The 26,067-nt window shown below is 39.7% G+C and overlaps 1 protein-coding gene across 3 annotated transcripts in view; it reads right to left on the bottom strand.

Moving 5' to 3' along the window:
• dlgap2a (discs, large (Drosophila) homolog-associated protein 2a) overlaps positions 1-26,067 on the bottom strand; it is a 729,001-nt gene that overhangs the window by 520,585 nt on the left and 182,349 nt on the right. For 2 of the 3 annotated variants that reach the window (XM_043678985.1, XM_043678996.1), the window contains exon 4: positions 7,606-7,638. In XM_043678985.1, the coding sequence (XP_043534920.1) occupies positions 7,606-7,638 (33 nt within the window). Of the gene's footprint in view, positions 1-7,605; positions 7,639-13,461; positions 13,467-26,067 lie in introns of those variants that run through there. The other variant, XM_043679043.1, reaches the window with a different exon arrangement.

Here is a 26,067-nt window from a genome sequence, read left to right as displayed (position 1 = left end):
CCTCATTATTAGCTCCGTCATACACTCAGTTGCACAAAACAATGAATAGTCAAGCTATCCGGACCAAGAAAGTTCCAGTTTCAATTCTGCTCTGCCCTGATATAACTTTGGTCATCCAGAATGATGATATGATAGCAGCATGGGCTAGGCTTGCTTCCTGATTACAGAATTACTGCTAAAAAACATTTGTCAGTGAGTTTTTGATGGCAGCATTTGCATAAGGCATTGGTTCTGAAATGACTAATTTCAGAATTAGCCTGCGTTAAACTCCATACAATATACTCATGTCATATATTCTTGGGTAGAGAAAAGAGGACTCTAGCTTGCAATCCCAACAGGGGCATATGTATGATCACTGTCCCCTGACAGTCTTAAGTAGTGTGTTCAAATAGTCAATGTAACTTGTGCTGATTGCTACTATGCAGTAAACTACATTCTGCTTCTTCTCATTAAAATTCATGAGTGGTTCATACTCTACCACTTTTACCCAAAGCCAAATAAGAATCAAAAGGCTCTTGTGGCACACTGGTAGTGTCCCTACCACTGAGCTAGAAGGCCTGGGTTAAGGAATCACCTGCTCCATAGGTGTGTAATAGGTAAATCCTCTCAAAAGGAGGATTGGTATCAAAATTCTGCTCCAGCCACTAGCTGGTAAGTTGTTGGCTCTGAATAACATACAGCAAGATTAAAGATAAGACTGTGAAGCCCACATAGTTAGGGTTCACATCAACATAAGTTATTGTGGAAAACAGACTCTGCTGGAACTGTATTAGAGGAAAGAGAAACAAGCTTCTGAACCAGAGAGAGATAAAGAAATTATAATAAAAGCCTATTAGAAATTTAACAATCTTGTCTTGTATTCATAACACCTTTTAATAAACTAACTCTATCAGCACATTATTAGGAATACAGTTCCTAGGTGGCAGTTTCCTGCCAAGTTTCCCTCCTTTGTAACTATATCCTCACAAATTAGAATATATCAGGAGGACTAACTAAAAGCTTGATCAAAGAGAGATTTGAAAAGGTCTTGAAAAGGAATATAGAGTGTGATTTTGGGAGTGAATTTCAGAGCTTAGGGCTTAGATGGCACAGGAATGAATTACATAGCTGAAGAAGTGGCAGATAGAGAAAAAGGTAAAGATGGATGGATGCATAACTCCCAAACAATAGTGGGACTGCAGAATCAGTGGCAGAGCATAATATTTGCTACAGTTGAAATACTGTCTCCAGAGGAATGCTGGAAAAATATCTCTTGAGTTTGGATTCCAAGAGACATATTTCCAGAGCACATCCAAGAATCTCTAGCTCAACCCATTCTAACACCACACTGCACACAGCCAATGTATATACATTATGGATTCAATTCAAATAAAAGTTACCGTTGGCTTATGAATGTAATTGTGCATCAGCTAAGAGGTACTCTGAAACTGGTGCAGGTTTCACAGAAATCATGATATCCAAAAACATATAGTCTCAATAATACTAAACACATTCCTTCAGAGGCATGATATGTTACAAATAATCAGCTGGAACAAAGTTTTGATGTGATGTACACAGATTTTTCTGTCTAGTAAATGGTTCGGTTTCTTGTTCAGTTGACTCAATGAACATTGCAGATACAAAAATGTATTCACTGAACAGAAGGGAGAGAAAAGTAAAGCAGATTTAGACTTATTGATGAGCCACATGATGACAATTTATTACTGGCTTATTGAGAAGAAAGAAAACAGCCTTTATGAAGTAGTATTTGTAGTAAAAATGGTCAACATTGCTATTCTTCACTTTGGTCTGAATTTTCCCGAGCTGGAGTGACCAGACATCCCCTGAAATAATAATAGGTGTGTCCCAATTCCAGGATTCGATTTTCAGAAGCACCTTGTAAGAATGTGGGGGTGCGTTGTGAACCTGCGCCTGACTCTCCAGACACCCAGGCAGCTCCACTTTGGGGAGAGGGATAACTTAGTCCCTTGTAATTTTCAAAGATGCGATACAGTGTTTCAAAGAGTCATAGTTCATGACACTTCAGAGGTAACCTTAACCATAGTCTGCATGAGGAAATATTTTGACCTCATGCTCCCCATGCCCTTACATCCATGTGCCATGATCACTCATGCAAGGCTATAAACCACCATCCTCTTCCCCCACTGATCATAATCCTCTCATGCCATGTTAAGGTACTTGCAGGCCAATTCAACTACTATGTGCTATAATAGTAGCAATGAAATCTATAGTAACAATAGAATGTATTAAAGTTTTAAAAACAGCAATTTATACATAACTTGCTATATTCTTTAGAAAATAAAATTCCTTTTTACAAAAAAGTAAAATTGCCATAGTCTTACTGGACCTTAGGCTTGCTCTCTCATTAGAAAGAGATGACTAGTGATGGTTTAATGTAAGGGTCACCATGCCACAGGTGAATAAAGAGATTGACAATCATTTATGGTAACCTCAGCTGGTACAGGAATTGAACCCATGCTGTTAGTATCACTGCAACATAACTCAGCTGGCCAACTAACTGAGCCAAACTAATCCCCTTCCTTTTATTACAAGCCAACAGAAGTATGAATCATTTAAAGTTTCAATTACAAAAACTACAAACATATGAAACCTACAAGAACACAACAAATACCTCTTTATTTTGTGTTAATAAACATTACACAATTGACACAACAGATCAGAGAGCCAGAACTGTCAATAAAAGCAATATCTTCACTGAGGCTCAATTCTTCAACAGTGCAATGTATATTTCTAGGCTCTGGTCCAAGTCTCATTGTGAGGCCATTGCTTGGCATGGGAGCATATATGCATCTCTGGAGGTGAATGGAAGAGCACAAGCAGACATGGATGGGTCTTTGAGAGCATAAGAGACATAGGCTGTACAGGTATGGTAGGATTTGAGGGCTGAGGGCTAGAGGACATCGCAATTTTTATTATAGCTGAGGTTAAGATCCACATCACTGAGCCAAGCCTTTTAAATAGGCCACAGCACCTACTGACCACTGTGGTTGCCTCCACTTCTTTTAGAGGTCCAACTGCAGCCCACATCCAGTCCACAACAATGAAGATTGCATCTCCAGAGCCACTTTCTCCTGAACTGGGTATACAAAATTGGAAATTACCCCAGCTTTTACAACCTACCCCGATGATGAAAATCTAGTCTTCATGATCATAAACCAGAAATATTTAATTAATTTCATTAAGAAATAAAGGACAAGTCACATTAGTTGCTCTCTGTAGTAATGGCTAATGTTATAATATATGACAGCAAGAATTATTTCTCTATTAATAAAATAAAACAAAGGTCAGACCGTATTACAGTTTTACATTAACAAGGCAAGACACAAATTAAAAAGTGTGAAATGCTGGAAAGGCACCATCTAATAGAGAAGAGAAGGTCAGCATTTTAGATGTGACTTTTCATCAGAACTTTGCCATCAGGACATGTATATAAACACAAACCTATCTTTTTCCTTGACTTGCTGTGCTTCCAGACTTTCGAGATTTTATGTCTCATGTAGGAATTGTAATTCCTTCTTACATTTTTGCCCGAAAGGTAAAAACTGTTTTAAAGAAATGCAGAGAATTAGCAGGAAATTCTTAACTGAAACAGCCATCCTCTGATATCTTGCAATGACAGTATCCTTTCATGGGAAAAAGACACTACATCAGGCACTTTTGCCTTTCATACATGGGGTAGTAATCAGGCAAAGCAGATCACCCACCTGTTATAGAACTAGTCTGTCTTGATTTCACAGAATATGCATGGATTACTGCTCATGAAGTGCAAGTTAAAATTTACCCTAGGATTGAAGATTTCTTTCATGTATAGAACTTGCTGGGGCTGGAAGTGTGAACCTATTCTTTAAAAATGCACTCATGATTGGATAAAGCCTAATGCGCAGAGCAAGCATTTATAATAATTTTAATCATACTATTTTAGTGCTTGGAGCCTGTTAGCTCAGTTGGCTGGATGGCTAATGTGTGATTCAAAATAATGGCAATAATGCAGCTTTGATTTTCATCTGATTGAGGTAGACTAGGGTTCTGCTCACTTACCTCAGCACTGACAAACATTGCCAACAAGACAACTCAGAATGAAATAGCAACAGATGATAAGGCAAGGACCTATCTTCAGTCAGAGAACAAATGACGCGGCATCTTAATGATTATTAAAGCTGTGATCCGCACTATGATAATTTACCAAATGAGAAAGTCTCTCTATTTCTAACACTATTTGCCATTGCAATGTACTTTTGATGTAGCAAATCATCTCAAGATACATGGATAAATAGATGATCATTGAATGCATAGGCGAATTTGGAATAAGAATTCGGAAAAATGTTTAAAAACATTGTTAAAACGTAATCTCTGAAAAAACATTTGAAAGGATGTACTTTCAGTGCATTGAATTCCAGATTGTAGGTTCATGATGTTTGAAGACTGAGGCTTTGGCATGAATGATGAAACAGAGGTAAACCAGAACACAAAAGTTTCTTTATCATAAGCTGGTAGAGTGCTCACTGTGAGCTTAGATATATGATTAGGGTAAGTTAACAATGTTTAAGGAGCAAGGTAATGGAGTGCACAACAAATCCAAAGCATATTTGTTTTCAATATGCCACGATTTTCACTGCTTTATTTTTGTTATAGCACATCTGCATTTATAGGGAGTCAGTGGCAGAATGGTAATGCCACTGGATTAGTAATCCAGAAATGCAAGCTAAATGTTCTGGGGACTAAATCCCACCACTTCAGGATAATGGTGCAATTTGAATTCAATTAAAAAAATCTGAATTAAAAGCTAACTTAATGATGATTATGTAATCACTGCCAATTGTCCCAAAACCCTATCTGAATTTGCATGTCCTCACCTGCTCTGACCTAGATGTGATTCCAGACCCGCAGCAGGTTGGGTGACTCTCAGATTCCCTCTGGGCAATTAAGGGTAGATAATAAATTACGGCCTAGCCAACATCCCATGAATAGCTAAAAAATCAGGTTCCTCCACAGATCATATTTCTAGATATTACATATTAGCTTATTTTTTTCCCATCATGAACTGCCCTCTTAAATCCTATCTTCTGTCCCCTACAAGGTTACATTCAACAATTATAAGGAGTTCATAGGGTTCATTTCACAAAGATTCATATTATTCATCCAGTGGCTTCTACTTCTTCTCCTACTTCCCTGCATAGACAAGTTTCCAAACATCTCCACAGATTGCCCATGTCCGAGGTCCAAATCTGTATCTTTATTCTCATCTCTTCCATTTCCCTTTTTCAGGAAACCCCTTTATTCCTATCTTGACCCCCATTCCCATAAAAATGTTAAGCACTGAATTTCACTTCATAGCTCTCACATTAGCAGACAGTTGGTGTGCTTCCCCTGTCAAGACTTCATCCTGTTGTACTCTTTTTAAAAAAAAAATGGATAGCCTACTTAAGCAGCCATGGTGTATTCAAACAAAATTTGACACAGAGCCACATGAAAGGTAACTGAATAGATGACCAAAAGCTTGATCAAAGAGATACTGTTTAAGAAGAGGAGAGGAAGAGAGAAAAAGAGAGCGAGAGAGATAAAGGATTCCTGGTGGTGACAAGGAATTGCAGAGCTTAGGTGTTTGGTAATTGATCACACAGCCAACAACAGAGTGAGAAAATACCAGAAATGTGAATCAGACCAGATGTGGAGAAATGCAGAGATCTTATACAGTTGTAGGCCTGAAGAAGCTTGTGAAAAAAAGAAGGGGTGAAGCAATGGGGGCATTTCAAAATAAGGATCAGAACTCTAAAATTAAGGTTTTGTTGAATCGGAAGTCAATGAAGATCAGTGAGCACAGGGATGATGAGTGCTTGAGAATTTGTATGAATTCATATATGGTCAGTGGAGCTTTGGATGAGGCTATGATCATGACTGGCCAGATGAAAAGCTCATTAGGAGAGTTGGATATGGGTTTCATTAGATGAGCTAAGGTAGGGGTTGAGAGAGATAGCATGAGAGAGCTGGATGTCAAGGCTGTTGGTCAGAGAAAGAATATGGGATCAGAAGTTAGCACAGGAATAAAATGGTGTGAAGAGTTTGGTTTGGCCTCAGTCAGTGTTGAAGAAGGATGCAGAATCAATGTGCGTGAGGCAGATGATTACACTGGTCCATCTCGCCCGCTCTCCAGTCTTTGATGTGATTGATCACACCATTCTCCTGCAGTAATTTTCTTCACTTGTACAACTTAGTGGGCTGCTCTTGCCTAGTTCCATTCTTGCTCATCTATTCACAATCAAGCTATCTCCTGAAATCACTATCTTCTCAGCTTTACTACCTCCAAAGTCCCGGGGTGGGGGTGGGGGGACATTGTTGTGGGGTGGTCTACCAGTGGCTGCTTTTTCTTCTTTCTCATTTGTGTGCTGCCCCTGAAAAATATCATCCCAGGACATAGGAGCAGCTCCCTTGCACCTGTCTTGCACACTTCACTGTATGTGATTAAAAATTTCTAAAACGTAGAGCAGGAAAATAAGGATCTGAAGCTTATAATTAAGGAAGCAGCAGAACATGATTGGATATCAGTCATTGTAGTGAGTGGACCTCAGAAAGTGATAGGACATTGGTATGAAATTCTGGATGAATTGGATCTATGCAAAGTGCAGCTGGGGAAGGCAGCAGCAGAGAAAACAAGTTTAGAGACATTAAAAGCCTGGGCCAGAGTTTTTGCAATGAGTGGGAAGGAGAGAGATGATGGCTATAATAGAGGTGGATTTAAGAAATCTTGAAATATTGACTGGAGGTAACATTTAAAAATCAGCTCATGGGGAAAGAGGTCCCCAAAGTTGTGTGCAGCTGTTGAGAGCATCCCACATACACAGCCCAGAAAAGCAACAGATTTTTGGCAGCAGCCAAACAAACCAAATGAGACTTTAAAAATATCATACTCCAGGGAATACTGTCAGTATATGTATTTTATGGCTAAAATTTGTGAAATAATAATTATAACACTTCAAAAGTGCTTCCCAATCCACAAACACACAGAAAATTTAAAAAAAAGTGCTCTGATCAAAATATACGACTAATAGCGATGTCTGATCATGATTAAATCTCTTTTAAGTCTGACCACTATTTCAGGCCATCCTAAATTATACTGCACTACAGCTGTACAAAAATATTCACTACAAGAGGTCCATACATATTGAGATAAATTGATGCAACGAGGATCAAAATAATGAAAACTCAGGTTTTCAAACAATGTTTGTGACTTTTCTTTATTTGTGCTTCCTTTAATTTTGTTGGATTATAACCAAAATCATTACACTAATTTTCTAAGACCCAACAAATTTTCTGTTCATTGTTTCAATCAAACGAAACAATATGAATTAATGCCATGACTAATTCAAGCCGAGTATCTCTGAAATGCAATGATTAATGTACTAATGCAAAATAGAGAGAAAACTTACAATGTCACATAGTGGTATGGTCTTGCTCAAAGCTGAAGAACACAGGTTTTTGTTTTAAAAGATTAGCTAATTATCTAGTCATATTAAACAAGATAATAAACTTTCAAAAATCTGACAAAGCATAACAAAATTGAAAAGTGACAGAAATAGGATCACTCACCTTCTGGCTCACCACACAAGTTACACTGTGATTCTGCAAAAAAAAAGATATAAAGAAATATCCATTACAGTTTTCAGTTCATGTTGGGCATTAGCAGTAGACAATGCTAACAAATAGAAATGTGTCAGACTATACATCGCATCATACAGCATGGAAACATACCCTTTGATACAACTCGTCCACACCAGCCATCCCAATCTGATCTTGTCCCATTTTCCAGCATTTGGCCCAAATCCTTCTAAACCCTTCCTATCTATATACCCATTCAGATGCCTTTTAAATGTTGTAATTATACCTGCCTCCAACACTTCCTCTGGCAGCTCATTCTGTGCATGCAGCACCCACTGCATGAAAAAGTTATCCTTCAGGTCCTCTTTAAAGCTTTTGCCTCTCACTTTAAACCTATGCCCTCTAGTTTTGCCCCACCTGAGGAAAGAGACCTTGGCTATTCACCCTATCCATGCCCCTCATGATTTTATAAACCTCTAAAAGGTGACTTCTCAGCCTCTAACACTGCAGGGAAGAAAGTCCCATCTTATTCAGCCTTTCCCTACAACTCACATCCTTTAGCCCTGGCAACTTCCTTATAAAACTTTTCTGCACCCTCTCAAGTTTAACAACATCTTTCCTATAGAAGGGCAACCAGAATTGAAAGCAGTATTCTAAAAGCGGCCTCACCAATGTACTGTACAGCCATAACATGGCATTTCAATTCCTATATTCAATGTTCTGATTGATGAAGAAAAGCATGCCCAACACCTTCTTCACCATCCTGTCTACCCACAACTCAACTTTCAAGGAACTATGCACATGCACCCTGTGGTCTCTTTGTTCAGCAACATTCCCCAGGGTCCTACATTAATTGTATAAATTCTGCCCTGATTTGCCTTACCAAAATGCAACACCCCACATTTATCTAAATTAAACTCCATTTGTCAGTCTTCGTTTCATTGTGTTGAACTATAAACTATATTATAACCACACATTTTAGAAAGCAATACACCAGTAGATTGTACATTCTTCTATTTTTCTTCACTTATGAACTAAAATAAATGTTTATTCATTTCAGAAATATTTTGGAGATTTACTACATTTCACAGTCAAGCACATTGTCTTAATAAATCCTCAACTAAATTGGCACATTATTATTTATATACATCCACATTTATTTCAATAGTGTTTATTTCAAAGTTTAATTGACAGAAGGGCTGACCTAGCTGTAGACAAGCCTATTTGACGCTAATTATGGAGATGGAAATTCAAAGTGAAATTTATTCAAGATCAGGTGCAAGTATAAGACCTGGATGAAAAGACTTTTGAGAAATTTGAGAAAGAAGATGAAGGATTGCCATACCAATCAGAAACAAATGACTTTTTCAGGTTAATTCTAAAACATAAAGCTGGTGAGGTCAAATGCCCACTTTGAAGAAAGAAGACTTGTGAAGAATACAAGAACATAGGATCATCAGAGGGTACCTTGGTCACTAATATCAATTAAAAATACTCAAAGAGTTGAGTGAAGGAATTTTATTTAAAAGATCACATGAAGGTTGGAAATGAGATGAGATCTTGTTAAAGCTGGGAAGTAGCTTGGGATTTTGAACATAACAGTAAACTTCAGTTGAGAATGGAGTGTAGTGTAGAAACATGGTAGTGTAACGTAGGTTAATGAGAAATATTTTTTCTGTAACTTAGTGCATTCAGTACCAACTAACTTATGTTCAATCAATGGGCATTTTAGTTTGTTACAGTAGAAGTATGGAAAACCTGACTTCTTGCTGTGCTATCCTTTGGGAAGTTCATGGTTAGAAAATTATGGGTCAGGACATGCACTGCTTATGTTCCCTGAAGAAAAGTTAACAAGCGAGTCAACAAATCAGAAAGAAACATGCTCCACAACTACAACATGCTCAGTAGCATGTGCTGACGGATTACAGATAAGCCAATGACAGAGATCTGATGGGTTCTGGAGCGAGCCAAGTCAGGAGTATTGGGTACAGATTGTTTGCCCATCTTGGGAAGATGAGGAGCAGGGGGCTGGGGGGATCTTGAAGGAGAGTGGGTAGGAAGAAAGGGAGCTATTACCTTTTTGGGGGGTGTACAATAAGTAAAACGTGCGCGCCAAAGATGGTACCCACTTCCTTCCTGCTGTTTGAAAAATATTTTTAAAAATATGGGCTGCTCACTCCAACCTGGTACAGCAGGTATGGATATGACAAGCTTATTTGACATTTATTAATTATTTATTTACATATCACAGGTGGGCTGCTGTTTTCAAAAGCGACCCACCTCCTGTATTATTGTGGTTTGCTCAGGATGACAGGGAAGACAGTGGGTTGGCCACCTGCTCTATTTTATGTGCTCATATGCTGATAGCCCCATACATGATTTTTAAAAGTTATTGGTCTGAATAGGGATCATAACAATGGCAGTAGAATATAATGTGCAAATCTATTACAATACTGCAGCCTCATATTCTAATGCATTAGAAGCATTATCTTAACGTTAGCTTGCAGATTCAGTTGGCAGTTATGAAGGCAAATGTGATGTTCACATTCATTTTGACAGGGCTAGAATACAAGAGCAGAGATGTACTGTTGAAGATATATAAGACTTTGGTCAGACAGCATTTGGAATATTTCAACAGGTTTAGACTCTGAGAGGGTCCAGAGGAGGTTTACAAAACTAATCCCAGGGATGAGGGGGTTGTCATTGAGGAGTAGTTGAGGACTCTGGACCTGTGCACAATGGAGTTCAGAAGGGTGAGGGGGGATCTGATGAAACTTACAGAATACTGAAAGGTCAAGACAGAGTAAACATATAGATTATACTTCCACTAGTAGGAGAGACTAGGATTCAAGAGGACAGCCTCAGTGTGGTGGAATGACCCTTTAGAATTAAGGTTAGGAGAAATTTCTTCAGCCAGAGGTTACTAACCTGTGAAACTTATTGCCACAAACGGCTGTGTAGGGCAAGTCATTGAGTGTATTTAAGATGGATATAGATATGTTTTTGATTAGTAAGAGATACAAGGTTACAGGGAGAAGACAGGAGAATGGGGTTGAGAAATATCAACCATTCTCGAATGGCAGAGCAGACTTGATAGACTGAATGGACTAATTCTGCTCCTATGTTTTATGGTCACTCTCCTTTGAGATCATAAGTTGCTCCATTATTCTGCTGTACAAAAATTAAAAAGCTCAACTAAGGAATTTCAAGAATAACCAACCCCAACATATTCCTAAGGTAGAAGTCATTTTAGCTCCTGAGCTTAAGGTAAAACTGTCTGCATTGGTATCTGTCTGAAATCTGGAGAAATTACCTGGGGCTGCAATGTAAAATCAACTCAGACACCAATGCCACCAGATACACAAAGGAACAATCTCTGGTTATTAGGTTGGTGCTGGAAGAGGAACAAGTTTCCTTGTCAAAGATAGGATGCAGAGGGAAAGTTGAAGCTGTACTGGCCCAGCAACTTGTTGCAAAGCTTGGAAGAACTCTCCAATTCCTTCTGAAGTAATTTTATTTAAATTTACCTTTGCCTCATCTGTCACTCTGCTATCACCTACCAAAGTTTGCATCTGGTATTTGGTGAGATTTCCAACAACTGAAGAGTGTCTCATAATGCAGGTTTTATTATCAGGCTCCAACTTTCCAAATTTTAATTTGGTCTTGATTATCTGTGGTAGATAATCTCCATTCTACCGATACGCAGTTGCCACTCTAAGCCTTTGCCTACACTGCACCCACCCTGACCCCGTCCACCCCCAGCCAGGCTGGATTAAAAATTAACACCAGAGCTTTAATTTTATTCATTACAAGTCATAATCATCACCATTGCCTTATATGACAAGTCAGTGGTTGACATTCCATACCTATGTTTTATGGGATAGCATTGAAGAGACAGCAAAAATTATTTTTAATAACATTGACTTTAGTTATTTGCTGCTTAAATGAGCATAATGATCAATTGCATAGAATTACTTAGAAGATACAATACTGAAACAGGCAATTCAGCTTATTATTAATGTTCTACTTTGAGCCTCCTCCCTTCCCTTCTCATCTAACAGACCCAATACACCTGTACAACCCTTTATTCGCTTTTCCCTGATTTGCATATTCAGCTTTTCCTTAAATTTATCTGTATTACTTATCCAAATTACTCCCTGTAGTAGTGAGTTCCATATTCTCACCATACTTTGATTAAGAGTAATATTCTCCTAAATATTGATAATTCCTAAGTGGAAAATTCTTTCTGTCCATGGCATCAAAACATTTCATAATTTTAAATATCTTGGTTTTGTCACTCCTCTACCTTTTTCTCAAGAGAAAACAGACTCCATTCAATAGTTGTGATCTTGTTATCCTGGCATCATCCTTATCAATTTGTGTTTTTGTATTCACTCCAGTATCATTATATTTTAAAACATAATATGGAGACCAGAATACTGCACAGTAGCCCAGGTGTGGTCTAAGCAGAATGATCACATTTTTAACCAAGATTTGCAGACCAAATAAGATTAGCACCCCATAATTGCAGCAAGGTGAAATTAACTTGCTCTGAGCAGAGAAATGAGCTAAATTGCAAGCTGCTACTCTGCTCTTTCATTTTACAAAATGGATGAGATCTACATTTCTAATAGGAGATTATAATCAGGGCTCCTTCAGAATTATGGAGGTTTACTCCCATTCTGACTGGTAACTTGTAACTGGAACAGTTGAGGGAAGGTAAACCATGCCCCTTTTCCACAGCAGTCAGTTTCCATATTTTGTAATTTAAAGATTCAGCATCACAGGCAGTGACTTTTACTTTGTTGGTAAAGACCATATGTCAGGTCAGGATCTCAGGTAGGTGTGTTTGGGAATTTGTGAGTTATATCTGGGGTCAGTTGAACAGTTACTCGGGGGTTAGACTAGATTTTTAATTGTCTAATTCCTAACTCATTAAGGCAAGCATGCCATATGCCTTCTTGACCATCTTACCCAGTTGCATCGTCACTTTCAGGGATTTGTTTTGTCTGGCACAGACTCGATGAGCCAAAGGACTTTATTCTGTGCTGTAGACCTCAATGACTATGACAATGAGATCATCCCATTTGTGCGACACTGGAATTCTATTTTGAGTTTTTCAGAGTGTAACAGTAGAAAAACTCTGAACTAACTTGAGCACCATTTAAATCTTAGGTATAAATTGTAGAGATCATAGAATTTACAGTACAGAAGGAAGTCAATTGTCCCACTGTGCATGACCTTGTTTTTTGAAAGAGCTACACAATTAATGCTATTCTTCTATTTTAAAGAAGAAATATTGCATATGCTTTCACAATTTAGTCATAGAGTCATAGAGACGTACAGCACGGAAACAGACCCTTCAGTCCAACATGTCCATGCTGACCAGATATCCAAACCCAATCTAGTCCCATCTGCCAGCGCCTGCCCCATATCCCTCCAAACCCTTCCTATTCATATACCCATCCAAATGTCTTTTAAATGTTGCAATTGTACCAGCCTCCACCTCTTCCTCTGGCAGCTCATTGCACACACGTACCTCCCTCTGCATGAAAAAGTTGCCCCTTGGTTCTCTTTTATATCTTTCCCCTCTCACCCTAAACCTATGCTGTCTGGTTCTGGACTTCCCCGCCCAAGGGAAAAGACTTTGTCTATTTATCCTATCCATACTTCGAGATTTTATAAACCTTTATAAGGTCACCCCTCAGCCTCTGACGCTCTAGGGAAAACATCCCTAACCTATTCAACTTCTCCCTATAGCTCAAATCCTCCAACCCTGACAACATCCTTGTAAATCTTTTCTGAACCCTTTCACATTTCAGAACATCCTTCTGATAGGAAGGAGACCAGAATTGCACGCAATATTCCAACAGTGGCCTAACCAATGTCCTGTACAGCCGCAACATGACCTCCCAACACCTGTTCTCAATACTCTGACCAATAAAGGAAAGCATACCAAACGCTGCCTTCACTATTCTATCTACCTGCAACTCCACTTTCAAGGAGCTATGAACCTGCACTCCAAGGTCTCTTTGTGCAGCAACACTCCCTATGTGTACACTTATATCATTAATTGTATAAGTCCTATTAACATTTGCTTTCCCAAAATGCAACACCTCACATTTATCTAAATTAAACTCCATCTGCCACTTCTCAGCCCATTGACACATCTGATCAAGATCCCTTTGCAATCTGATATAACCTTCTTCGCTGTCCACTACACCTCCAATTTGGGGTGTCATTTGCAAACTTACTAACGATACCTCTTATGCTCACATCCAAACCATTTATATAAATGATGAAAAGTAGTTGACTCAGCACTGATCCTTGTGGCACTCCACTGGTCACAGGCCTCCAGCCTGAAAAACAACCCTCCACCAATGTCTTCTACCTTTGAGCCAGTTCTGTATCCAAATGGATAGTTCTCGCCGTATTCCATGAGATCTATCCTTGATAGCCTTGCTGGAAATTTTTGAAGAGGTGAGAAAGAGGGCTGATGAAGGAATGGCTGTTGATGTGGGGCACATGGAGTTCCAAAAGGCATTTGATACAATGCCACAAAACAGACTTGTAAGGAAAAGTATTGGTCATGGAATAAAAGGAACAGGACCAACATGGATATAAAATTGGTCGAGTGATATGAGAGTAATGGTTAATAGTTACTTTTTGGGCTGGGGAATAGTTTATAACGGAGTTCCCCAGGAATCGTTATCAGGACTGTTATTTTTTTCTGGATATATATATTGCAATCTAGATTATAATGCAGGGTAGAATTTCAAAATTTGCAGATGACACGAAAGTTAGGAGAATTGTAAATTCTGTAAACAGTGTACAACCTCAAAACGACATTGACATGTTGTTGGAGGAGCTGAAGTTTCATATATAGAAGTGTGAGGTGATGCACTTTGGTATAAACAACGGGAAGAGTCATTGTAAAATGAGGGTATTATTTCACAGAGTGTGAAGAATGCACATAAGTTATTTAAAGTTAGCAGGACGGATGGAGAGTACAAGTACAGGGAGATTATGATGAATTTATGTAGGACACTGGTTAGACCTTATCTGAGGTATTGTGTACAGTTTTGGATACCACACTATAGGAAGGATGAGAATGCGCTGGAGAGAGTGCAGGAGAAGATTACTAGAACAGTTCCATGGATGAGACATTTCAGATACGAGGCAAGATTGGAAATGTTGAGATTGTTTGCCTTCTTCTCTCCATGACAAGGGGAGATTTGACAGACATTTTCAAAGTCAAGAGTGGTCTGGATAGGATGGATAAGGAAAAATTGTTGGACTCATAAATGGATCATAAATGGAGAACCATGGAGCACAAATTTAAAGTGTTTTGCAAAAGAAGCAAATGCAAGAGAGAAAACTTTTTCATATGATGGATCGTTTGGATATGGATTGCACCACCTGGAAAAGCGATGGAGGCATGGCTGAACTGAAGCATTCAAGAGAGCATTGGATGGTTATTTAAATAGAAATAATGTGCATGATTATAGGAAAAAGGGAGGAGATTGACAGCAAGTTAAAATGCTTAGCTGGTGCATGCACAATGGGCAGAATGGACTTCTTCCACATAATAACACTTCAGTATACTTCCATAACACTTTTAACAGAAGGCTCACTATAAACAAAAAAAGAAAAATCTTGTTTGTGTTCATTCTTTATGATGACGACTTCCCACCTCCCCTCTCCCATTATAACCACTCCATAATGTTAACATTTATCTGATATTTCCTTGCGGCTTTGTTTCAATAATATCTGGTGGTGTATATATTACATCGAACAATGAACATCTTTTTCACTCATGCTATGTAGATATCCCTGGCCAGGCCAGCATTTATTATCCATCCCTAATTGTCCAGAAGGCATTTAGAAGTCAACCACATTGCAGTGGGTCTGGAGTCACATGTAGGTTAAGCCAGGTAAGAATGGCAGTTTCCTTCCATTAGAGATATTAGCTAACTAAATGATATTTTTCCTGACAATTGACAGTGGTTTCATGGTCATCATTAAATTCTAAATTCCAGGGGAGATCCAAGATAGTGGTGACGCAGCAAGTCTGAGTCTGTAGTGCTCTGCCCAAGACTCTGGCAAAGTGGGCTGCCCACCTCCACCACACCTGCCAAACCATTCAAAATAACTTTTATTTGATACAGTTAGTCATTCTGCATCAAACTTGAGTAGTTTGGTGCTTTGTTAAAATGACTAAGGGAAAGAATGCCCGCAGCTCGCAGCAGGCACATCCACAGCCGCCCCGGGGGACTTACCTATGGTGGTGAGCCTTGTTGCTGTAATTACCAAGCTGGAGGAGAAGATCGATCTCTTCATAGATGACTCTGGAAGCAGGTGAGAGTCACTCTCGGTTGAGTAGCAAAAACATGACCGAGATATTGAAAAAAATCGAACATCGCGCTGGAGGAGCGGAGCTAAAGGCCGGGACCTCTGAGGCTGCTGTAGAATTGGCCGTGGGTCGTGTCCAGACTCTCGAACAACGAGTCTGGGCCTTAGAAGATCACATCGACGACCTCGAGAATTGGGGTTGTCGAAAAAATATTCGTTTGCTGGGTCTTCCCGAACTGGAAGAGCAAGGCTAGCTTGCAGTGTTTTTGGAGCAGTGGCTCCCTCAGATGTTGAAGCTAGAAGCTGGATCAGGCCAGGTGCGAGTAGAATGGGCCCACTGCATTGCAATACGCAGGCCTGGGTCGATCCAGCTCTCCGCCGGTCCTGTTCCGGCTTCAGTGTTACAAAGAGAAGCAAATGCCCCTGGAAGCCTCCAGAACTCTCGGGAAAGATCCCCAGGCTATGACATACGAGGGATCTAGGATTATGTTGTTTCAGGATTTTTCCCAAAGAGTCCGCAAGAGGAGGGCGTTTGATGAAACGAAGAAGCGTCTAAGGGACTTAAACATCCAGCACTCCTTGCGCTACCCAGCAACGCTGCGTTTTAACCACGAAGGATCCGTCTATAACTTCGGATCGCCAGAGAAAGCCAAGGAATTTTTGGACTGTCTTAAATAGATTGTAAGAATGAATCTGTGTGGTTAATGATGCTGTTCTGCAACCCCCCACCCCTACCCCCACGGTTTACCCTTCTTTTTTTCCTTTATTTCCTTCATTGTTTAATATCATCTCCGGAGACTAGGGAGGGGGGCTTATTTGTTCTCCACTATGCAATTTCCTTTTTTTTAATAGGCCGGGCGGTTTAGTTGATTCAGGTGAGGGGGTGCGTTTGCTTTGTCCTACCTCATTTCTTTCTTTTAGAGCGGGGTTTTCCCCTTTTTTTGTGTTATTATACTTAGTTATTACCTGCTGAGACTGTAACTTTATAGTTTTATATGTTTATATGTGGTATTATCATTACTAAATGTATCTAGGTGTTAGTATGGGTGGGGGGGGGGTAGGGTATTCACCGTTAACTTTAGCTTTATAGTAAATTTGAATTTTTCTATTTTATTATGGGGTGCCTGGGTCGAGGGTGGGGCACTGGTTGGGAGAGGATATGATGGGTTTCAGATAGGAAGTGATTCCCCCAGGAAGCAAGGGGGAAAATCTCCTTTTAAATATGTTTTATATTTTTTTAATTTAGAAATAGTTTTTTACTATATTGGTGTGAGTGTATTAAAGAATCTCTATTTTTGTGAATTTTCTGTGGTCTATGCTCGGGGTGCTTTGTATGGGGTTCTTCCTCCCAGGGGGGTCTTGGACTTGCCTGGATTATTATGGTTAGTCATTCGATTAAATGGTGCACCTGTAATGTCAAGGGGAGTAATTCGCCAGTCAAAAGGAAGAAAATACTATCAAACCTCAAAAAAGAAAAGGTTGATATAGCTCTCTTACAGGAGACACATTTACTGGATAAAGAGCACTTGAAATTACAACAGGATGGATTTGATCAGGCCTTCTTTTCATCTTTCAGTTCTAAAAGTAGGGAGTAGTCATTCTCATTCGGAAGAATCTCTCTTTCAAAATCTTAAGTCAGATAAGAGATGAATCTGCATGGTACATACTGATTAAAGCCCTTATAAATGGAGAGGAATATGGGATTTTGAATCTTTATTGTCCCCCGGCACATCTTTTCAAATTTATAATGAAAGCATTCTCCAAACTGATGGCTTTCGAGGCTCGTTATACAATTATAGGAGGAGATTTTAATTGCATTCTGGACCCGGAGATAGACAGGATACCCAAGAGTACTGCAGGTATATCCCCCAGATCCAGGCAATTGGCGGATTTGAATAAAAAGCTAGGATTGGTAGATGTGTGGAGGTGCCTCCACCCGCAAGGCAGAGATTTCTCTTTTTATTCTAATCCAATTAAGTGTCACACTAGAATTGATATGTTTTTTGCCCCCTTGACCTTTTTGAATTCCATATTATCCTGCAAAATAGGTAATATAATAATTTTTGATCACCATGCAGTGTATATGGAAATCAAGACTAGGAACAATGAGACAGCCCCCCGACATTGGCGTATGGATTCTTTCGAAATGAAGGATAATAAATTCGTAAAATATTTATCTCAAGAATTCAAAACCTTTTTGGAAATTAATTCAGGTACGGCTAGTAACCCATCGGTGATGTGGGAGACCATTAAGGCTTATACACTGGATCTGATCATTTCATACTCAGCGACCCAGAAAAAACAAAAGGGAGAACAACAGTGTCTACTCGAGTCTCGCTTGAAGGCAGCTGAGACAGCATACGTTGATAGGCCCTCTGTTGCTAAATTACAAAGGATTATAGCCCTTAGGAAAGCCCTGAATACTGCGCTTACCTAAACGGCAAAGAGGGAAATATAATTGGCAAAGCAAAGATTATATGAATATGGCGATATGCCTGGTAGATACCTAGCGTTTCTCGCAAGGAAAAAAAAGGCCCCTCAAGCTATCACGTCCATCAGGGAAAGTGCTGGTACTTTGACTCACAATCATAAAAGGATCAACACAGTCTTCAGAAAGTTTTACTTTGATTTGTATAAATCGCAGGATTGTGAAGATAGAGCTAAGAAGATGGACTCCTTTTTTAAAAGCCTGGCCTTTCCAGACTTAACCCCAGAATAGGTGTCGATCCTGAATGCTCCCCTAACAACCCAGGAAGTACTTGATGCAATCTGGCAGCTTCAGAGTGGCAAAGCACCGGGTCCAGATGGTGAATTTTACAAAGAGTTTACAGGAGTACTAGCTAGTCCACTTATGGACATGTACAACTACTCATGTAGTCAGGGCTGCCTCCCGCCTTCGTTGAGAGAAGCAAATATTTCTCTCATTCTCAAAAAAGGAAAGGATCCAGAAGATTGCGCATCATACAGACCAATATCTTTGCTAAATGTAGATTTTAAAATTCTTTCTAAAACATTAGCATTGAGGCTGGAGAGGGTATTGCCATATATCATAAAAGAGGACCAGACGGGGTTTATCAAGGGCTGTAGATCATCTAATAATATTAGAAGGTTTTTGAATGTGATTCAAGTCTGTCATCAGGAAAGAATACCGGGAATAGTAGTCTCGTTGGACGCAGAAAAGGCATTTGACAGGGTTGAATGGTCATACCTGTTCTATACACTGGAAAGGTTTTTGCTAAATGGGTCTCAACATTGTATAATGACCCCAAAGCAGCCATGATCACTAATGGTTTCGGCTCGGATAGCTTCAGTGTGGGTAGGGGCTGCCATCAGGGATGTCCTCTCTCACCGTTACTATTCACGCTAATAATTGAGCCACTAGCGGAAGCTACACAGGCTGATTCTAATATAACGGCCCTGAGGGTTGACACGGGTAAACATAAAATTAACATGTATGCAGATGATGTTCTCCTTTTTCTTAGTAATCCTTTGATGTCCGTACCCCACCTGATCCAAGTTATTAATTTATTTAGTGCATTCTCAGGTTACAAACTTAATTTCTCAAATCGGAGGCCATGCCGATGGGTGGTCTTGTTAGTATGTCCCACTTATTGGACGGATCTCATTTTCCTTTTCTGTGGTCTCTGGAAGGTTTTTTATATTTAGGTATTTTTATCACCCCAATTTGGTCAGCTGTACAAGGTCAATTTTGTGCATCTACTGGAAAGGAAAAGGCAGGACCCTCAACGTTGGGGGGATCTTCAAATTTCTTGGCTAGAATAGCTCTAATTAAAATGAATGTCTTGCCCCGTCTCATATACCCTATGAGAATGCTCCCAGTAATACTGCCGAGGCCGGCATTGCGCAAATTATATGGCTGGCTTGGTTCTTTCATCTGGAATCATAGACGGCCCCTCATTAAGTTAAAGAAGCTACAGCTTCCACAAGCAAGGGGAGGACTGGATTTTCCAGACTTTAGGAAGTATCACCTGAGTTCTCTATTAAGCTACATAGCCGATTGGGTCTCGTCTGACCCGCAATCAATCTGGCTGGACATCGAGGCTTCTCAAGCAAAGTGTCCTCTTATTAACCTCTTATTTTTAGATAAGATGGAAGTCATTATGGACCATTGTAAGAACCCTATAGTATTAAACACAATGGAAGATAATGCCACAAAACGAGGGTAATTCACATAAAACCTCCCCTTATACTCCTATAGTGGGAGCATGGGGTTTTCAACCGGGGCTCACAGACGCCACATTTAAATCCTGGAGGTCAAGGGGTATCTCCTGTTTAGGGGATCTGTTTGATGAGGGGGTCATGTTGTCTTTTGAACAGCTGCATCAGAAATTTGGACTACCTAATGGAGACCTCTTTTGATACTTCCAAATTCGAGATTACATACAGAAGAAGACTACGTTATTAGATAGCCTTTATAAGTCAGATAGGGAGTGAACAGCGTTGTGGCCAATGGGTTTACCCTCGGTCAGCACTCTCTATCATTTATTACATAATGAAGTTTCGGAAGACATGGAATGATTGCTTAGAACATGGGATCAGGAATTGGGGTTGTAAATATCCACAGAAATGTGGGATGACATCTGGGAAAATGCCAGAAAAATCTCCATCTGTAATAGAACCCAAGCCATTCAATTATAGATATTCCATAGGACTCATATAGCACCAGAACGATTGGCAAAATTTAGGGCAGGAGCATCTCCAATGTGTTCCAAATATAAAATAGAGGTGGGCACTCTCACACACTGCTTCTGGACATGTCATAAAATCTGCAAATACTGTGTCAGAATAACAAATGCTTTGACAGAAATCTCGGGAGCAAAATTAGAGTAGATCCAGTATCTTTTCTCCTGGGCTTTTCGAGTTTGCCTTCCCTGGATGTGCATGGGACGAAATTATTTTCCATTCTCTCCTTTTGTGCAAGGAAATATATCTTAGTAAACTGGGTAGCTGAGGGCCCTCCAGGACTTTTGAATTGGTATAGGTTGTTCATGGAATGTATTCTTCTTGACTTCCTTCCAAATATGGTGCACCAAAAAAACTGAATTATTCTGTAAATACGGCAGCCCTTCCTGAATTATATAGATACAGATATTTCAGCCATTTTGTCAAGGGCTTTCATCTAGTTGTGGTAACGGTTCTGGCTGGGGTCCGGGGGCCCTTGGGAGGAGTAATCCCGCATGAATTTGGGTTTTATTATGACTTGATGTTAATTCATTCTGAGCATGTACTTCATTATTTAATTACTATGTTATCTTTTTTTTTCTCTTGAGTAATATAAGATATTTTATTATACGGTTCTGGTTAGTTATAGGTTAGATTGGTAGTTAGTTGAGTTTTGTTTTCTCCTTTTTTTTCTTTAACTCTTCTTTTTGTCTGTTAGGTTTTGGTTATTATTTATTTAATATTTAATTGTATACTAATGTTTGTATTTATGTATATTACTTTGCAAGTTTGTAAAAACCTGTTAAATTTTCAATAAAAATATCTATTAAAAAAAATTCTAAATTCCGGATTTTTGAATTAAACTTCTACCATTTGTCATAGTGGGATTTCAACCCAGATCCCCAGAACATTATCTGGGTCCCTGGATTAACAGTCTAACTTTAATACCACCAGCCCATCACCTCCACTCACCTCCTTCTTATTCCTTCGCTCTCATCAAATTGATTCTGCCCTTGAGCCATCCTCTTTCTCCAATACCTCAATGCTTTCTTTAATCAAAAACAGCACTCCTCATCCTTGTTTTCCTTTCCTACATTTCTAAACACCTTGTAACACCTTGTTCAAGCTGCCTGACAATCAGGAGGAGAGGATGTGTGCAATGATAGTGGTGGCATCCAGGAAAGGAAGGGAAGTGTTCGTGAGCAGCAGATGCATGAAGTTCTGCAACACAAACTTTGGGGGAGAGATGTGGAAGACTCCACATCCAGCATAAGTGCTATGCTTTCACAAACCTTTGTCCTGAAGGGAATTTTATGAATAATTGAAATATTTTGCTCAGCTAAGGTGAAACAGTGGGGCAGTGGGATTAATTAAATAGCTCTTTCATAGAGAGGCACAATGGGACAACTTTTAAAATACTTATTCATGGGCTGTCAGCATCATTATCAGCATTGTCTCTAATTTTCCTCCTGGCTGTGCGAGACTCTGAGCATAATAGTGATTTCTGGAGTAGGAAGTCAATGCTGTGATCAGCATAGTACCAGCGAACACAATATAATGGAACATTGGAGCAGCTACTGCACTATTTACAAGGAATGTTGGTCACTGGTATCCAATTGGTCAATAGCTGGAATTTTGCCAGGCCCTGAATAAGATGAACGATGGCTAGAAACTTAAGTGGATCATGAGAGGAAAAAAAAGAGTAGTCTTTCTCAATGTCCAGAGCAGTAAGTCACATTTTCCTACTTTTTAACTTATTTCCAGATGTGAAGATGAGATTCTTGATAGAAAATGATGAGAAGCATATTAACAGAGGCTATCACTCATTATCACCCTCATTATTACTTAATTTCATTGCATTAATAAGTACTTACCTATTCTAACACTTGCCAAGAATTCCCAATGTGAAAGTCAGAGTAGGTACCTGGCAACTCAGCTCTCTGCTTGCTTTTCCAGACTCTCTTCATCCATCTCTCAGCATACACTCCATGATGTGGAGATGCCAATGTTGGACTGGGGTGGACAAAGTCAGAAGGCACACGACGCCAGGTTATAGTCCAACAGGCTTATTTGAAATCACAAGCTTTCGGAGAGCTGCTCCTTTGTCAGCAGCGTACGTGACAAACGTGCTGCACGTGCTTCATACAAATGGTCATGTCTCAAAGTCAAAGGGGAGTAGCCCTCTGTCATGTCAAATATTTAATCAGTAAATCAACAGCAGCCTCCAATACCAGCACCAGTCCAGGGGCTTGGGCATGGCCATTCAGGGCAGTAAAGGCGAGAATCATCTCCTCGTAGGGTGTAAGAGGCCAAATGTTGAACACCCCACTATTCATCTTGACTCACTCTATCCCACTGTAAACTGTTTTTCTCCTGGAATGAGACAAAGGGAGGGATTGAGTGAGATGAAAGTGAGTGGCACAGCTGTTAGTGCTTGGGCAGGTAGGAAGTTGGTGAGGAATACTGAGTGAATAAGTTGGCAGTGCAGAGACTATCCTCAGTTAAAGGCGTGAGGGTATTGAATGGGTAAGACCAAGTGAGGCAAGATGCTGCTGGCAATAGTGAGAGTGGTAGAGCATGAGCCAAGTTGGGAGGCATGCATTGTAGAGATAGTGAGTGTGAGGGCGCAGAGAGAAGATGGCGGTACACATCCTGGCAGAGAGGAGAAGGTTATTGAACTTTTATCCTACAATGCTGGGCATTCCTGCTATGACTCAAATGGCAACTTTTGACCAGGCTGGAAGGGTACGATATTATGGTCTTCTCTGCCAATCTTGTGGGAAGAGGATGTTCCTGTTCATATCAACCCATCTAGATCCCTGTCTACAAATGGAGTTCTAACTTCCCCTTATCTGGCCATGTCTGGAACAAATGTCAAAAAGCATAGGGCAGCTGTGACAACAGTCTTATAAGATGATGCTGATGCCAGGGACTCTGGGTTATCCCAGCAGTGATAAATGTTTTCCCTTGATAGAGTGCGAGAATCAGACAAGAGAGGTGTTGTATGAGGCAAGTTTGGAACAACATCAAGAGAACACTTTCAAGACCTCACACAGAGAGACTTTCCTCAAAATTCAAAGAAAATTACACTTTATCAAAATATGGTAAGATCCAATCCTCTGAGTTTGAATGTAGAAATTGAAAGACAATGGGTTCATTGTTAATGCATGTTGCATACAGGTTTCAATTTAAAAATTGCATTGTGCATGTAGGATTAGATCCTCTTAGAACAGAGCCGAACCCCTGCAACACTGTAATGAAGGTTGCATATCAACTTTGATCTTCCTACTTAGAGTACAAATCCTGTTAAATAACTACTTTTGGTTTGAAAGGCTGATTAACAGTAATGTGCTCAATCAAATGTCAGAAACAGAAACAATGTTTATCGAAGGTAGCATAAATTTTGTACCTTCAAAATTGGATTCCCCCCGTTCTAACTTGTAAGTTTACCACTGCACAACTTACCAAACTTTTGTATCTTGCTAATTTTATTTCTCTGCAATACAAACAAATGAATGCACAAAATTCCTGCATACGCAATGATGCCAATTCCAAACCTTCCTGGATTTTCAGTCTAACTCATTGTATTCACAACATATTGACATAAATCAACTTGTGCTTGCTGAAGATTGTTAAGTGTAAGCCTAACTATAATGAAGCACAAAAACGCAGGAGAAAAATAACTGCTAAATTGAGGTGATTAACTCATTAATTTTGTACTTAGTCTTTTTCAAAGGTAGGCATACAATGAATTTAAGGAAGACTTTAAAAGGAAGATTTGCTTTTTTGTTACTAATTTTAAAAAATGTACAAATACAGAGTGAACATATTTTGTGTTCAATTGTATACCCATGAGCTGATTTCACACATTCACAATTTAAAATATGCACATCATTTTGAAGTTATTCACATGTATTTAGACCATGCATGCACAATAAATTGTATTTAACATACCCTATTGCTAAAGGTTATCTTTAGATTGGTGACATGGTAAAATAGCTACTGTTTGAATATCTTATTGTCTGAAATTATCAAGATATTGGGGGCAGAGCTCATCAATTTATCTCTAGTGACTTTATTAAAATTAAGATGCATCAATACTTAACTGTCTGAGAAAGAAGAATAAAACCAATTTGATTGACCTTATGTTCCCCTAAAGTTGTGTACCTGGCATGCTGTGTGCATCATTGGTTTAATGCAGTGGTAGCAATTATGCTTTTAATTTAGAAAATGATGGGTTCAAGGTGATATTTCAGTGCAGCCATGAGAGACTGACAGAAGCACTAATGTTCAGGTGGCATATCAGACTTAGACCCTCTCTGATCTTTCAGATGACATTAAAAATCCTATGCCAATGTTTTGAAGAAGTGCAGAGATTCCTTCCAGTGATTCTGTTAATGTGCATTCTTCAGCCAACATCATTAAGAAATAGATTAGTTGGTTATTTATCTTATTACTGTGTATGGGTCCTTGTAGTGTGTCAATTTATTGCCTTGTTTCGTAAAATCACAACAGTGATAACACATGAAAAGTGCTTCTCTGATAACAAAGTGCTTTGGAATATCCAGAGGTTGTGAACCATGGGGTAGATCATTGTTGAAGTTTCGAGGGTCTCACTTGCTGGTTTACAGGGAGGTCAGCAGCACGACAAGTCAGTCAGGCAATGAAGAGGTCACCAGTGGTGGGCATTCCCCTACAATTAAGACCTTGAAGCTGCTGACCAATCAGAGGCTAGTATCTTGTATTCAGCAAGATCACAGGGGCAGTTACAGTTGACAGAGGAATTCCTGAGTTTTGCAGGATGGGGGTGTTGGTGGGTTGGAGCAAAGACATCGGCAGCAACAACATAGGGGCTACCTCTTAATGGGCTCACTCCCTCCCTGATAGATCCTCCCAAACCTTATCCCTGAAGTGTCAAACTAGCTTCTGGATTAGTGGTGCTGGAAGAGCACAGCAGTTCAGGCAGCATCCAACGAGCAGCGAAATCGACGTTTCGGGCAAAAGCCCTTCATCAGGAATAAAGGCAGTGAGCCTGAAGCGTGGACAGATAAGCTAGGGGAGGGTGTGGGTGGGGAGAGAGTAGCATAGAGTACAATGGGTGATTGGGGGAGGAGATGAAGGTGATAGGTCAGGGAGGAGAGGGTGGAGTGGATAGGTGGAAAAGGAGTTGGCAGGTTGGGAAAGTCCAGACAAGTGATCGGGATAGTGCTGAGCTGGAAGTTTGAAACTAGGATGAGGTGGGGAAGGGGAAATGATAGGTCAGGGAGGAGAGGGTGGAGTGGATAGGTGGAAAAGGAGTTGGCAGGTTGGGAAAGTCCAGACAAGTGATCGGGATAGTGCTGAGCTGGAAGTTTGAAACTAGGATGAGGTGGGGAAGGGGAAATGAGGAAGCTGTTGAAGTCCACATTGAAGTGTTCC

This window comes from Chiloscyllium plagiosum, chromosome 3 (assembly GCF_004010195.1).
Source record: "Chiloscyllium plagiosum isolate BGI_BamShark_2017 chromosome 3, ASM401019v2, whole genome shotgun sequence".
Classification (NCBI taxonomy): Eukaryota; Metazoa; Chordata; class Chondrichthyes; order Orectolobiformes; family Hemiscylliidae; genus Chiloscyllium; species Chiloscyllium plagiosum.
Note: the sequence above shows the minus strand (reverse complement) of the source record. Positions and strands in the feature narration are given on the sequence as shown.